Source organism: Tyto alba, unplaced genomic scaffold (genome assembly GCF_018691265.1).
Source record: "Tyto alba isolate M040663 unplaced genomic scaffold, T.alba_DEE_v4.0 Super-Scaffold_8, whole genome shotgun sequence".
In the NCBI taxonomy this organism is placed as follows: domain Eukaryota; kingdom Metazoa; phylum Chordata; class Aves; order Strigiformes; family Tytonidae; genus Tyto; species Tyto alba.
Window position 1 is genome coordinate 3,833,376 of NW_024881329.1, and position 14,291 is coordinate 3,847,666.

Genomic DNA, 14,291 nt, shown 5'->3' on the forward strand with positions numbered 1-14,291 from the left:
TCATTCAGTGGCGAGGTGGCTGTTGCAGCTGCCTTTTTAGTGGCATCCACCCAAGGGGGGTTGTACTGAAAAGGCTGTGTCCTTTTTACACTAGTTGTGAGTTCCCAAAGGCAAAACACCTTTGAGTATTTTAGCAGTTGTGTTCCCCTGCATACCTGTGTCTTCGCAGTGCTCGTGCTGGTATGCGTGTTAGAAGAGAAAACTCAGTAAAATCTGGGAATGGGGTTCCTCGTTCTAAATTTAAACTACTTTGTACATCTCAGCCTCCAGTCAAGATTGCTAAGAATGGTTCTACTGCATCAGACTAGAGGTCTAGCCCTGTTTCCTGTCTCCAGCTATGAATTAAATCCACAGATTTAAAGTAGCATTATGATTATTTACTTTTTGTTCTCCATTTTTTCACTAATAATTCTTTTCCCTACTGCCACAGATAACCCCATAATTATATTCCTCAGAGCATGCAGTTCTCTCAAAGCTCACCACAGCTGGGACTGCTTTCACCCAGTGCATCACCTTATATTTATTTACACTGAATTTCATTTGGTGATTTAGCACTCATGAGGGTCCTCTGCAACTCTTAGATGTCAGCTTTAGTCTATACTACCCAGTAATGTAGTTTTGTCAGCAAATTTTGTCCCCCTCATTACCCATCTCCTTCTCCATATGTTTCATAAAGATGTTAAACAGAATTATCCCCAGAGGACCCCAGAACAAATTACTCCCTTCTGGAAGTTGCCTGTGTAATAAATTCTTTTTTTCTGTGTCTTTTACCTGGTTATTTATCCAGGTGAAGACACCCTTTGGACTCTCAATGGAGAGCAACACACATTTCTAGGGAATGCTACATCAAACCTAATTCCAGATGAGATAAATCCTATTCCAGAAGTATTTGTTTCTCTTCAGTTACTTCAATGGAAATAAGAGTGACTGGTTGTGCTGTGCATGCTCACGCCATAGACATTTAAAGTTAAATACTTTTTTGTCTTTTTCTAAGACATATGCTTTTTCTTACTAAGCAAAATTAATATGAAAGAATGCTTACTGGTTTGCTTCTGTCTGTGGGATTTTTTTTTTGTTCCATCTATATTACTTCAATTTGAATCCTAATTCAATATTGCCACTGACATTTAGCACTGTTATTCTGGCTAAATGCTATGGCATTACTTCAGACTTTTTTAGGAGATGACCTGTTCTGTATTTTAGCTGCTTACCTGTCAGAAATGTTGCCTTTGAACTTTTAAGTCCAAGTATTTCGGTGTCTTGTGATTATTTTGATGTTGTTGTGTTTGAAATGTTGCACATATGCAATTACAAGCTTTATTTGATTTGGGCAGCTTTACCTCCAGAGTCAGTAAATGCTCTAGAGGAATATTTATTCTCAAACATAAGTGCTTCTGGGCAGAGCTGTATTGCTTTAACACTGTCACATTAAAACTACTGCCAAAATGTATGGAGATGCCATTCCGTTTGCACAGGGTTATCTGGGTCTAGGTTAAACCGGACGGAAATGGATTGAAGTGAAGGAAGGTATGCCAGCCTTTAAAACTGAAAATCCTTGTGTGAATATTGCAGACAGCTTGGCTAAATAGGGCCAGCCCTTATGCTCTAGTGTAATTCCACAATGCACATTATGTCTCTGCAAATACACTATTTATATCATAATAATGTGAAAGCTTTGTCCTGCAGGACAAAGATTAAACAACAACAACAAAAAGGACATTACTGGGAAGGAATTCCATGCTGTAATCAGAAGTGTGCATTCAAAAATGCCCAAGTTAGGGGCAAAAGAAATTTCCTCACTGTCTATTTCATCCAGTGGAATCTGGCCAAATATCTGAAGGTAGGGACGATAAAGCACCCTTCTGAATATCCATTCCACTCGGCTGTCATTGGGATGAAGTAGAGCTTGAGTTGTCACACCATAGGCAATGAGCCACACACTCAAGAAAAACAGAAAGAAGAAAACATCCTTCATCTAAAAAAGAGAGGGGGAGGGGAGAAAAGGAGGAGAGGTGACTGTAATGGCATGGTCAGAATGGTAGTCTTTCTATATGAAAACAGCTCAAATAATTCTGTTTCTTTACAAGCTTGTTTAGGTTAAAGGAAGTGGACTAGGATATAGTTCCATGCACAGAATTCCTCTCCTGACCTTGCTGTTGTTATATTGTTCTTGGTCTGTAATCAGCATTTTTCTTTGATAGCTCATTTAGATAAAGGCATGTTTTAAATTAAAACCTTGCTTTTTAATCATCTAACATTTAAAAATTGCACACATTTTATCTTTTAAGTGAATCTCATTGTACCTTTTAAATGCAGATTTTCTGTGAGATCTCAGTACCGTGGTCAGCTTTACTGTGAATTACAAGATTGCTGCTGCTGCAGTGAGCCCTGGTAACAGTCGGTGCTCGTTGATGGATACTGAACCACTGATACAGCAGACGCTGAAGCTGTGAGGATCAGGTAGCTTCTGTCTTGGGTTTTCACACTAAGTAATGCATCTGAGGGATTGTTTTCAGGACTTCCTGCTTTTAAACATTGTGTTTCTCTACAGAAGCAGAAGTAATTGAATCCTAAAACACTTACTTAGAAAAAAAAAAAATCTAATACGCATTTCAAGCGCAATAGTTTTTCCCTGGTGGAAGAGGAACACTTCATCCTCTTCCCATCTAATCTGACAGAGTTCATTAGGGACTGTAGATTCATTTCAGTTAGATTATTGGATTGCACAGTTACCCAAAAGCACAGGCATTTCAGACCTCCAGGATGCTACTTGGGAGTTCTGTTAAGAAACGCGGTATCTCAGCCAGGCAAGACATACTTGATGTCTCTCTGACTTTCACCAATCTATTTTGTTTTCTGGATGATTTCAAATTTGACAATGCTGCAGGCCTGTGATGGTGTCATAGTTAAGAGAGAGCAGTCCCTCTGTGAACGGGCATTGTTCTGGCATTGAACTGCCCTTTTAGCAGCTGCCAGGCTTGTTTCAGCAATTCTGTAGCAAGGTTAGAAAGGAGAATGACAATAACAGACAATCTTAGATTGTTTCTCTGTTTAAGTAAGGGAAATGATCTTGCCTGAACCCAGTTGATAAACCTTTTGAGAAGGTATCATTTACTGAAGTAACTTGCACAGTTCATTCACTTGACGTAAGGTTCAACAATGAACTACCAAAGCTAAGGCATTGTGTTGGCTAGGATGGGGGGAAGGTGACAGGTCCCATTTTATGGTTTTGTCTAGGCAGGGGATTATATTCTTATTTGCATCTTCTTAATCTGTGTGTTATCTCATACGACTTCAGATGCCAGCATGGCAGACACATGGCTGTATTTGTTCAAGGCCCTGGTTTACCTTGATGTGCAGCAAGGAAGGTTCAGAGCTGTAGATCTGACTTGTTCTCTTAAAATAAAAGTCTGCTAATGCTGTAAGCTAGATAATGTTCAAGAACAAATATTTATTTGCCACCTACCCTTTTGCTACTCCAAGCAAATGTCATGTTAGAGTTCTAGTTATTCCATTTGTAGACAAATCCAAATAGCTTGGTAGTTATGTTTATTCAATGTATAGGCTTGTTTAGACTGAAGGGCTTTTACTGAGCTCTGCTGTGAGTCACAAGTCAAATATTTGTAGAATCTATAATAGCACTTACAATTAGATGAACTCCTATTAATCAGTTACCACGAGCTAATTGGCCTAGAGGATTAACATGCCTAAATACAAAGCTACTTCTACATAGCAATGCATACCCAAGCACAGTAACAGTAGTCCTAGTGTCAAATTTCCTTCTGGAGAGTGGTAACAAATGCAAATCTTTTATCAACATCTTCCAACATATGCTCACAAACTACTAATATAGTTTCATTGTAACATGGAACTACAAAGTACAAGTAAGAACAACTCCCGTGTGAAACTTAGAACTATCTTTTTTTCATAGATTTTTTTTTTCTTCACACTTCCTGCAAATAACATAATGCACGTCCCCAAGCGGAGCATTCATTCAGTAAATGGCCTGTCATCTGTTTGAGGTCTTTGCTGTGAATGCACACAGCTTATGAAGTAGGAGGAACAGCAGTAAGTCAAAGACACTCTACTCTTCATTTGCCAGATCTGAGGATAAATGATTAAGTAAGGTACAAGGATTAGTAAATTGGGAACAACTTATTATACTATAGAGCTCTTTGGAAGGATCTATTTCAAACTTACTTCATCTAATACTCATGATAAATAAGGGAATATATGCAAAAGGACAAGCCTTAAAAATATAAAGATAGATTATAAACTGATTTCCTTTGTAAAGAGAAGATTTTTTTGAAAGCATAAATATTTATCTGAGGGAGACTGCACACTTACCATCCTTTCCACAATTATGATCTTTGGTCCAAGTTGTTTGTGAATTGCAAAAATATGTATAAGTCTAAGTGTAAACACCATAAAATCAATGGCAAGTATTGTACGGCCAGCTTGAAAAGTCGAGTTCAGCATCCTGCAGAACAGATGAAATGAAATATCAGATCTCAGCAAGTACTGCTGAGAAGTATTTTCTCAAATATTGCACTTAGTTTCTGAGCATTGCCTAGTTAGGAAAAGGCAAATGCTTCAAGGCTGGTGTTGCATAAGCCTGTAAGAGGAATTTAACATAAAGTCTGTACACTGAAGAGAAATAGCCAAAAGTTGGAGGGACACTTTATTCTCTGTCTTGGCTTCAGTAAGATTTATTAAAAAAAAAAGAAAGAAAGAAATTATACATTGAGTGAAAGTGATTGCCAAAACAAAACAAAATAAACAGAGCTTTTCTGTACATGTGTTTGAATATACCAAGATGTCTTTCTGTGGTCTCTGGAGCAACTTCTATGATTCCACAGAATTTTATAGGCTTTTATTGCAGAAACATGTCTCAACACTTGTAAAAGTAAATGTCACTGCCTGTCCTTAGATGCTCATGAGACTCTCCTGTCAGCTGACATATACAGCCCTTGCTACTGATGCTGCCCACATCTCATGGAGCAGATAAATACCTGCAGGTTACCCCAATTATGAAGAGGAAGATGGTCACCATGTCACATTTATTCCAGTTATCCTCAACATACAGTTTAATTTTTTTCATTAAATTTGTGTCTTCATCTGTATAGAAACTCTGAAAAAAAGATAAATAATCATTGGTATTGATCTGTTTCCAGTTTCGCTATTTCACTGTGAGCTTTAACGTAATACCTGTTTCCTTTTTCTCTTTCATTGCAAAGAACAAAACCAAATTCCTATTGTAATAGGAAACAAAGCTTGAAAACATAAGCTGGGTTTACTATCTTAAAACACAGAAGTTGGATGAAAAAGGAAAAATATAAAATCTTTTTTTATTCTTGTGATATTAGCCTGGACAATTTTTGAGGCCTGATTTAAGATTTTGTCAGCATTGGGGCTCTTAAACAGTACGAGACCTTCCAGTCAAAGTTCAGTTTCTAGACATTGCTATCTAAACAGCATGAACAGCTTTGGCATTTGTATACTGGAATTGTCAGTGAGTGCACACTTAATTATCTAGACAAAAAGTTGGGTGTCTTAATTGGGTTTTAGCCTGGCACTCTTCATGTTTTACAAGTTTATAATTAAATGTTCTTTGATCCAAATATTTTCCATGTCCTCCTCTGCTTAGGGCCTTGCTGCACACTTTCAAATAAATTGTAACAAACTGGGATCCCCTTCACTGTCCCTATTGCTTAAATAATGAGCACCTGTTTATTCTTCTAGAGTAAATGTTTATAACTGCTTTTTCATGTCTAAAGAGGACAGCTTTATGTACTCACAGTTGGCAATACACTAGCACCATTGTTCACACATTATTTCGGTTCTTGGGCTGAGGACATTCCAAAGCTAGTAGCTGGGAGATTAATGGAGAAGTGGGGTTTTTTTGGTTTGGGGTTTTGGGTTTTGTTGTTTTTTTTTTTAGGGTTTGTTTTTTTTTTTTTTTTTGTTAAGAAAAGCAAACCAAAACAAGACCTGCTAATGTTTTGAATTGATAAGTATATTGGGAAAAGCACAAATAATCTGAGTTTACTTGTTTTTTTAAACAGTTCCCAGCAGGGACTGTTTGCTCTCTTAAAAGGATGTCGAGTTGTCTGCTCTGTTTCCAGGTGTAGAATATAACTTCCAATTTCCATTATATGTGGTGGGAGGACTGAGTTCCGGGGAGTGAAATCAGAGAGATATTTTGTGAGGTGAAGGACACCTGAATCCTAGCAGCCCACTTGACTTGGCTACAGCTGGAGCAGGATGGAACAACAGAGGTGGAGCTACAGGTTTATGTGGTGGAGGAAGTGCTCTCTCTGGGAGAGAGGGGTGGTGCTTTGGATAAGGTAAGTTCTATGCTGCTCTTCTGTGTAAAACTGCACCTGACACTTGAAATCTTTGAGCTTGTACAGCTATACAGGTTGTAAATCTACTCCAAATACTACTTCATTTTTTTAGTGTTATTACTAAGATTGTAGGTTACTGACCTGTCGGATTTCTTCCAAGACCAGGGTAAAAACCCAGAAGTAAAGTATAATTTCTTTAGCAGATGGACCCTCAGGTGGAGGTGGCTTAAAGTCCAGTAAAAGGACGTAAGTAAATAGAAACAGAAAAGCAAAGTACATTATGACATTCCCCATAAATACAGTTACAGGGGCACTCCAGAACTTTCTCCACCGAGTAAACATGAATGTTGCCCACGCTGTGTTTTCAGAAGGGTTTTGCTTTTCCAATTTACCATTTCCTCTGCAAAACAAAAAGAATATAGGCTGGATGATGAATTCCTAAAATTAGTTTGTGGGAATAAGCTCAGTATTATTCTATGTAAAGCTTCTTGTAAGATAGTAACATGCAGATGTTGGGGGTGGCAAGGAGGAAGGCTGTAGAAGTCAGAGCAGCCACATTACACAGCAGAAATATTTCGAGTCAGAAAAGGTTTTGAAAAACAAAGTCACATCAGACTTAAAGACGTATTCTTGTTATTTCAGTTTTGTTGTGCTAATTTGATTTGTAACTTTGTGTTTCTTCATGTAGTACAAACACTGTGCCAATACACAAGGAGAGGGAGAAGTGGACTAATTGCTCTTCATAATTCTAAATAATAGGAAAGACAAGTAAATGGCCAATGTCATTTGCAAGTCAGTTCTTAATTATTTCGGCTCTAAAAATTTCCTTCAGTGTTTGCATGCAGAAGTTGCTGGTGTGACTTTAAGAAATTCCTCTTTTTGACCCAGTCTCAAAAGTACTGGATCATACTAAGCATGTGTGTCTTGACTATCCTTACTGAAGTCTGAGAGAAGTAGTGAAGGAATACTTTAGTCCTTGATACAACTGTAAGCGCTGGCATCTTGCCCTTTGTGATTAGTGTAAATTGCAGAAAAAGTAATACAGAAACCTTTTAGTAAAAAAGGTTGACCTCATAAATTATTTATTATAAGGTGGTCTTTGACTATTGTAGAATTACACAAGTATTTTGGTAACTGAAGGGAAATTTGACCTGTACATCTACAGTTGTTTTTGCTGTGTTTTGGAACATGAAGTGCTATCTATTGGCAATGGAAATTATCCTGTGCAGAAAATGCAAGTTCCCTGTATTTGATAGCAATCTGATCTTAGTGTGAGGTTTTGTTTCCACAGAAATAGCTCTCCTGGGTAAACTAGGGATGTTATTGGATCTTTAATTTTGTGATTCTGACTCTGAAAGGTGTGATCTTTAACAAAGGATGTGCACACTAGGGTGTGTTTTCAATTTCACCTCAAAAAATAAACAATGACTCTTCACTAGTTTTTAATTTCCCCTGACATTCTTGCTAATTATTAAATATATTTGTTATAACGAAAAGTTTCTCCTCACAGCCAGTCTTTTCTATGTGCCTGATTCTGTACTACCTCTCAATTTATGACATCATAAGATGCATTCCCCTGGTAACAGGCTAATATCATAAACAGATAATTGCAGCTTTACTGTAAGATGCTGAAATAGATCTGGGGGGGAGAGAGCCTATTTGTTAAAATAAATTGCTAAGATAATAGCAACTGGAACACACAATGTAATGACCAAGCCACGCTTCACTCGGGATATGGAAGTGCTTTATGTATGACATTGCTTACAAATAGCTCCCAAGAGGCAGATGCTTTTACACCTATTTTATCAGTTAGGGAGGGAGAGAGAAGAACTAATGATTTTTCCCATATACTGGCAGTTAAATGCCAGAGGTAAAAATAGAACCTAGTAACTCTGACTTGGTCCGGCACTTTATACTACAGATGATGCTTCCTCACTACCATTTTTCACATATTTCTGAAGTTCTCTTTAAATTATTGAAAAGCACGTGCTTAATACAAGCGGCTATTTTAGCCATTAGGAGGAAATTTTACTAATCAAAATTCTTCCTATCTTTCCTTAAGTCCTTGTGACCTCTCAGGTTTTGGTGATGAGTGTGTGGCAAAGGTGGGATTCAGACGTTCTGAACTGCAAATCGATGAGTGAGCACAAGGAACTGGCAAAATCTTTGTGCTCAGTTTGTGCAATGCTCCCTTTAACTCCTGTTTGTTGTTGTACTTTGGGTTCCTCAGGGCCCATCTTTTAAAATATAAATGGAGAGCAAAGGTATGTTGGAAAGCTGACAATATAAAATTCCCCAGGTACTGATGTTTGCAAGTATTTCTGTTGCTGCCTTTGTAGTAAAGTATGTAGTGATGCACTCAAATAATGTAAGGTTTCACTGAGAACCTTCTTTCTGCTCAGCTCAGTTATCTGACAGGGGCTTAGTTCCTGAATCCAATGTATATCAACCATCAAGAGCTGAAGGGAATCTCAGGAAATGCTTTTTGATTCCCCAGGTATTAAGCAGATTCCTTGTTTCTAAGTAATTACATGCTCAGCACAAGTAAAGCTGTGTCTCCTTGAAGGAGTGATATATCCCTGTTTATTTTCTATATTCTTTTTAGAGAGGAACAACAGCAGTGATCAGAGGGCACAGCACTTTCTGAGGAGTAATTACTTCCTTGGTCCTTCAGCTGCTCCTTAGATCATTAGCTGGTCACTAATCCACAAGAAGTGTCCTGTTCTTTGATTGTTTTCACAAAAGTTGTATTAACTAATGGTTTTGGACTTACCTGTCTTCTTCCTTGGAAAAAAACAGAGTCCTCTCTGTATCTAAACTGTCCAGCTCTCTAAATGGCTCTGACTCATTCGTTGATTGTTTTTCCTCACTGTAAGGAAATAAACTCGTTAGTTGAAAGATGATGGCTAGCAATTTTCCACTACTAAATTGGCATTCATACAGACCTGCTAACGTACTCATGGTTGCTCTGCAAAGAAGCTATCAAATAATGTGTAATCATTACCTCTGCAAATTCTGTTGATTTGTAAGGAGAAGGCTGAAGTCACCCACAAGATTCAGAGAAGTGATAATTGGCAAGCTTCACAAAAATGGAGCAGGATGCTCAGTTTCCTCAAATTACTTAGAAGTTGAGCAGCAATAAACCCTCAGTCAGTCCTAGAAGACAATACCCTGGTGCTCTGTTCCTGGTTACTCTTAGTAGCAATTAAGAGAGGAAATGCCAGAAGCAGTAGAGAACATGGTGTCAACTCTTGTATTTCCAGGGAAAGGAGGTAAAAAATGTCCTCCACAGAACGAATTTGGAAAGGCTTACTTTGATTATGAATCATAATTTAAAGCTTTCCAGGAAAACTTTGCCAAAATGTCACATTAAATTATCTGAATTTGTGAATCTGGCAGCCGCTATGACAAGAAGGTCAAATTTAGTGATACTGGCAGAAGCAAAGTCTTACATCAGCAGCACCAAACAAGTTTTCCTCATGCTTTTAAAGTTGTTTGACAGTTAAAACCCATATATTTCATAATAGGGTGTCATTCCATAATGCCAATTCTGATCACTTGTATACGCTTCTCACAGTATTGGAAGGCTTTCTTAAAGTTCTAGTTCTTGAATTCTTATGAGTCCCTAAGTATCTTGGCTACCTTTTTTTTTTTTTTTTCCTTATCTGTTTGTTTTTTGTTTGTTTTGGGATTTTTTTTTTGTTATTTTAGGTTTTCTTAAAAACAAAACAAAACCCAAAAGATTCTAGACATCTTCACTGTGACAAAAAGCTGAAAACTACAAACTCCACAGCTATGTCTGCAGAAGACTAACTGAGATCTTGCATGACATTGAATTTGAAAATCCTGGTTGATTTCATGTCAGTCCTGTGTTTTTAAGCTTGACTTATGGTTATCAAGGCCTGTGGCTGATAACACTGCTTTATGATGGCTATTTTTCTAGGTAAGATACTGAGGTTTGAACAGGCATCTCCAAATCTAGAAACAGATGGTGCTACACCTGGAAATATTCTACTCATCACTATGTAGAATCTAGTCATTACTGTGTAGATTCTGAAGCTGACAGAACTCTACTTTCTGTGGACTGTGCAAAATAGAAGTGATCTATGTGAAATCATGGCATTGATCTTTTAAGTATTTGAATAGACACTAGCACAGGATGCACAGATCACTCGGTCCCACAGAAAAGTGATTAGGTTAATAGTGGTGCAGTCCTTCTGCTGACACTCTGAGGCAATATTACTGTTTTATCATGTAGGGGAGAAATTTTTTTATGGCTTATTTTTCATCCCTTACTTATCTCCTGCACCCAAATAGCTATGTTTGTACCTGAATGCTATTAAATTTGTGTAAATTAGGAAAGGACACCAGAATCCACAGATTAACTTCAGGATCTGTGTGCTTGTAGACATGTCTCCCCACCATATTTTTGTCAGGAAGGCCTGAAAGGCAAGAAAACAAGAGATGGCTTTAACATCACAAAAGCATACATGCAAATGAAGCGCACCTATGTTCTGTGGCTCCTAAAACAGTGAATGCTCTGGAAACCTAAAGAGCAGTCACACCTCCAGAGCAAACACGTGCACCCTTCTGCAGGTGTTGTTGAGTATGCAAAGAGTTACAGAGAGGACAGTGGAAAGAGCAGCAAGTCAAATGGAATTAAGCAACATCCAAGTCAGGTACTGGGAGCTAAAAGCACCATCACTCTTAATTTAGCTTTGTGTATGTGGAGAGAACTCAGGTTGTGAGGACAAAGATAAACAGTAATTTGATTTAACTTTTATCAGTGAGTTCTTCCTTGAATCTGAAGAAAGAGTTGCCTCGCATCTTGGAGCAGCTTCATTATGCCCCAGGCAGATTTAAAGTGCTCTCCTGTTGCTTCTCTTCGAGCAAGGAAGGAAGAAAAAGCACGGGATGGATTAAGAGCTAAACCTTCTCCTCAGTGCACTGGTCTGTGAGCCAACTGGATGAAAGAGAGGGGAAAAGGAGAACTGTGCTGTTTTGTCAAGGATGCAGTGTAATGTCCTCTTTGTACGGTACGAGGGAGAGGGAAGGGTCCCCTCTCTAAAGAATGTCTCTTAGGGGAATACATTTCATGGGATTGTTCAGTTGCTGTGTTATCCTCTTCTGTGTCCACCATCATGCTGCAAGGCCCTGGGGGGGTAGAGATGGTGAGGGATGGGTCTGTAAAACTTACCTGGACGCCATCATGTGCAAAGAAGGACTTTGCATCTGCTTCTGTAGCCAACTGAAGGCAGGTGGTTTTGCTCCAGTACTGATTTTTCCTCACCAACAGAGCAAATGCTCTCTCCTCGCTGTTGTGGTAGCATTCACTAAACAGTTCTGCCAAATGAAGGAAACGGACAAAAAGATCTTGGGATTTAAAAGAAAACATTTAAAAATGAATGTAAGGCAAGAGTGATGTGTGTAGGGCTCAGCACAGTGGCAGCAAAGCCTGAGCACTGCCAGATGTTCCTTGATGCACCAGAGGCTTCTGCAAGGCTGATGTAGTTGAAGAGAGCCTGAGAGAGCTAAAGGAGGTGAGAGGGAGAGAGGAACAATGCTGGACACAAGAATAACTTGCTATGGCTTTATGCATATGTGTGCATGTGTTGGGGCAGAGGGCAGGTGAACTAGATTTGCCTTGGTGAAAAAAAATCGCTGTAATCTTTTTAATTTCCACTATTTGCAGAAAGGTATGGAGTAAATCTCTCGGTACATCCTTCCCACCTCTTTCTATCTACACACTCCCTTCCCAGCCTGGGGCCTCTAACAGGTTTGGGTTTGGGGGTTTTCTCCTATTGTTTGATCTAAGGAGAAACTTCTTCTCAATTCCTCTACAGACAGCATAAGAAACTTCTTAGAAACGTGTCAGGATTTGTTACAGTCCCTCGTGTAGCTGTCTTATGTGGAGCTTTAGGCAATACCAAGCAAAACTGCATCTCTCTGATGATCCTCTTACACTTTGAAGGGTGAGCTGCCAGGCTGTCCTCACTCTCCTGAATAGACTAAACAAAAGGAGCAGCTCAGCTTTGGCTCGTAGCCAACAAATCCTTGATTTTAAGACATAACTACTTGACCTAAAATAATATTAGACTTGGTAGTGTGTTGTGGCATAGTTCTGTCTCTAGAGAAGCTGGTCCTGGAGCTTGGAAACTAGAATAAACAGTCCAAAGAGTCAATGTTTTCTCATTAGACAAGATCTGACTTCTTGTGTCTGTTTGATTCTGCAGATTCCCTTGATTAACTCAGTACCTTTCCTAGGCCAGCCTACGCCTTGCTGTTACACTGTGAGGGCTGGGGAAAGCATCAAGTTCATTTAAAATAAGCTGATATACAGACTTCTTTTGCAGTTGATGTGGTATTTATCATTCGTAAAGAGTGTTTGCTCTACTTAATATTGACAGTGCTAGCTGGGCCAGAAATTAAAATTGACGATCTGATCTAATACTTACCAAAGCCAAGGAGGAGACTTCTGTGGATTAAGCCTGTTAATTCCATGACTAAATTACTCGAGCCCTGTGATTATATGAGAACCTGACTTTTATTTTTTGTGATAATGGTGCTGTGAGAAGAGGGGAAAATGTGATCTATGTATAAATAATGTAGCAATGTCTGCGTGAGCCTTCAGCTGCTTGATGTATTAGCTCTAAGGGGAGGGAGAAAGAGCCTCTGCGTTTCCATGTGTGGTGGACTTTAAAGCCCTCTGTTCACAGCAGTGCTACCGTCAGGTACAGGTTAGATTGAAGTCAGATCAGCAGAGAAGTTTGTGCCGACATCTGTTTTTAAACCAGGCAGAGGGGGAGGGCTTGGCGTTCGGCATTGCAGATGCCTGAATGCTTACTGCTGTGGGAAGGGGTGGCTTGTTTGCTGGGAAACCAGCCTGAGCCTCACTGCAGTTTTGCAGTGCAGCTGGCCCTCTTCTGGGTGAGGTAATCTCGAATTATTTTTAGCAGCAAAGACAAACCTTAAAACTTGTTGCTCTAGTGGCCCTTACAGAGCAAGCTTAATATTGCAGGAAAACCAGGCTGCTGTGAGCCTCAAAGTTTATTCTATCCTGCCCATCGCTGTAACACACCTTGTACTAAGATCAGACACTTAAAATACCAGCATGCAGCGGGACAGTAATTTCTTCCATGGATCCCAGGAGCCAGTCTTGGAACACTGATTTTTCCAAAATGATTGGTTTTCATGTCTTCCTTCTGTGCTATTTGAATGTTTGGAACTGCCTGTGTTGCAAGGCTGTTAAATTATTCATGACAGTTGACCTTTTACAACCAAAACGGTATTTTTTTTCACTTACTTGCCTTCCAATGGCAGTTACTTATTAAATTTTTGATGCTGTTAAAAAGGTGCTGTTACTTACCAACAGCAAGCTGCTCATACTTGGCCTCTTTCATTATACGAGCTACTTCAGTCTCTGTCTCCAGGCGTGACATCTCTTTAAGGATCTTGCAGGCTGCCAGAGCTGAAGCTACACCCTCCTGACCCTGTAGAATTGAAAGGGGTGCTGCTGTTACCATACACTGGCAGGTATTTCTGAACTGGGGCGAGTTCCCTAAGAAACACATCTAACAAAACAAAATTCATGCCTGTCTCCCCTTGGAAGAATTTTCCCTCAAATACAGACTCGAAAGTCCAAAATGCCTATTGAAATTACAGTTTTGGTGATATTTGAGAATTGAAAACCATGTATTGGCAGCTCTTGTGCCTTATGAGGCTGGGGACTTCTGGGTTTGACTGACCTGAAGGGGGCCTGATTTGGGGTGGCATTCAAAGACGGAAAGGAAAAGAACGCGTTATGGAAATAGAGCAAAACACTCTCACAGTGCCAAGATACCCGAAATGTGGCTCTGCCAAGACCCTGCATAAGGACGTAGGGGAAAGGAGGGAGCACAGCTGGCAGAGACCAACCAGCAGCACACAGCAGAGAAACGTGGCTCC

At 39.4% G+C, this 14,291-nt stretch overlaps 1 protein-coding gene across 1 annotated transcript in view; it reads right to left on the reverse strand.

The window, feature by feature from the left end:
• Positions 1 to 14,291, reverse strand: part of TRPM5 (transient receptor potential cation channel subfamily M member 5) — a 56,498-nt gene that overhangs the window by 10,312 nt on the left and 31,895 nt on the right. The window contains exons 14-21 of the mRNA XM_009973033.3: positions 13,714 to 13,837; positions 11,545 to 11,690; positions 10,677 to 10,789; positions 9,121 to 9,216; positions 6,489 to 6,747; positions 5,013 to 5,131; positions 4,348 to 4,480; positions 1,801 to 1,975 (exon numbers count right to left, since the gene is read on the reverse strand). Coding sequence (XP_009971335.3) covers positions 1,801 to 1,975; positions 4,348 to 4,480; positions 5,013 to 5,131; positions 6,489 to 6,747; positions 9,121 to 9,216; positions 10,677 to 10,789; positions 11,545 to 11,690; positions 13,714 to 13,837 — 1,165 coding nt within the window. The remainder of the gene's footprint in view (positions 1 to 1,800; positions 1,976 to 4,347; positions 4,481 to 5,012; positions 5,132 to 6,488; positions 6,748 to 9,120; positions 9,217 to 10,676; positions 10,790 to 11,544; positions 11,691 to 13,713; positions 13,838 to 14,291) is intronic.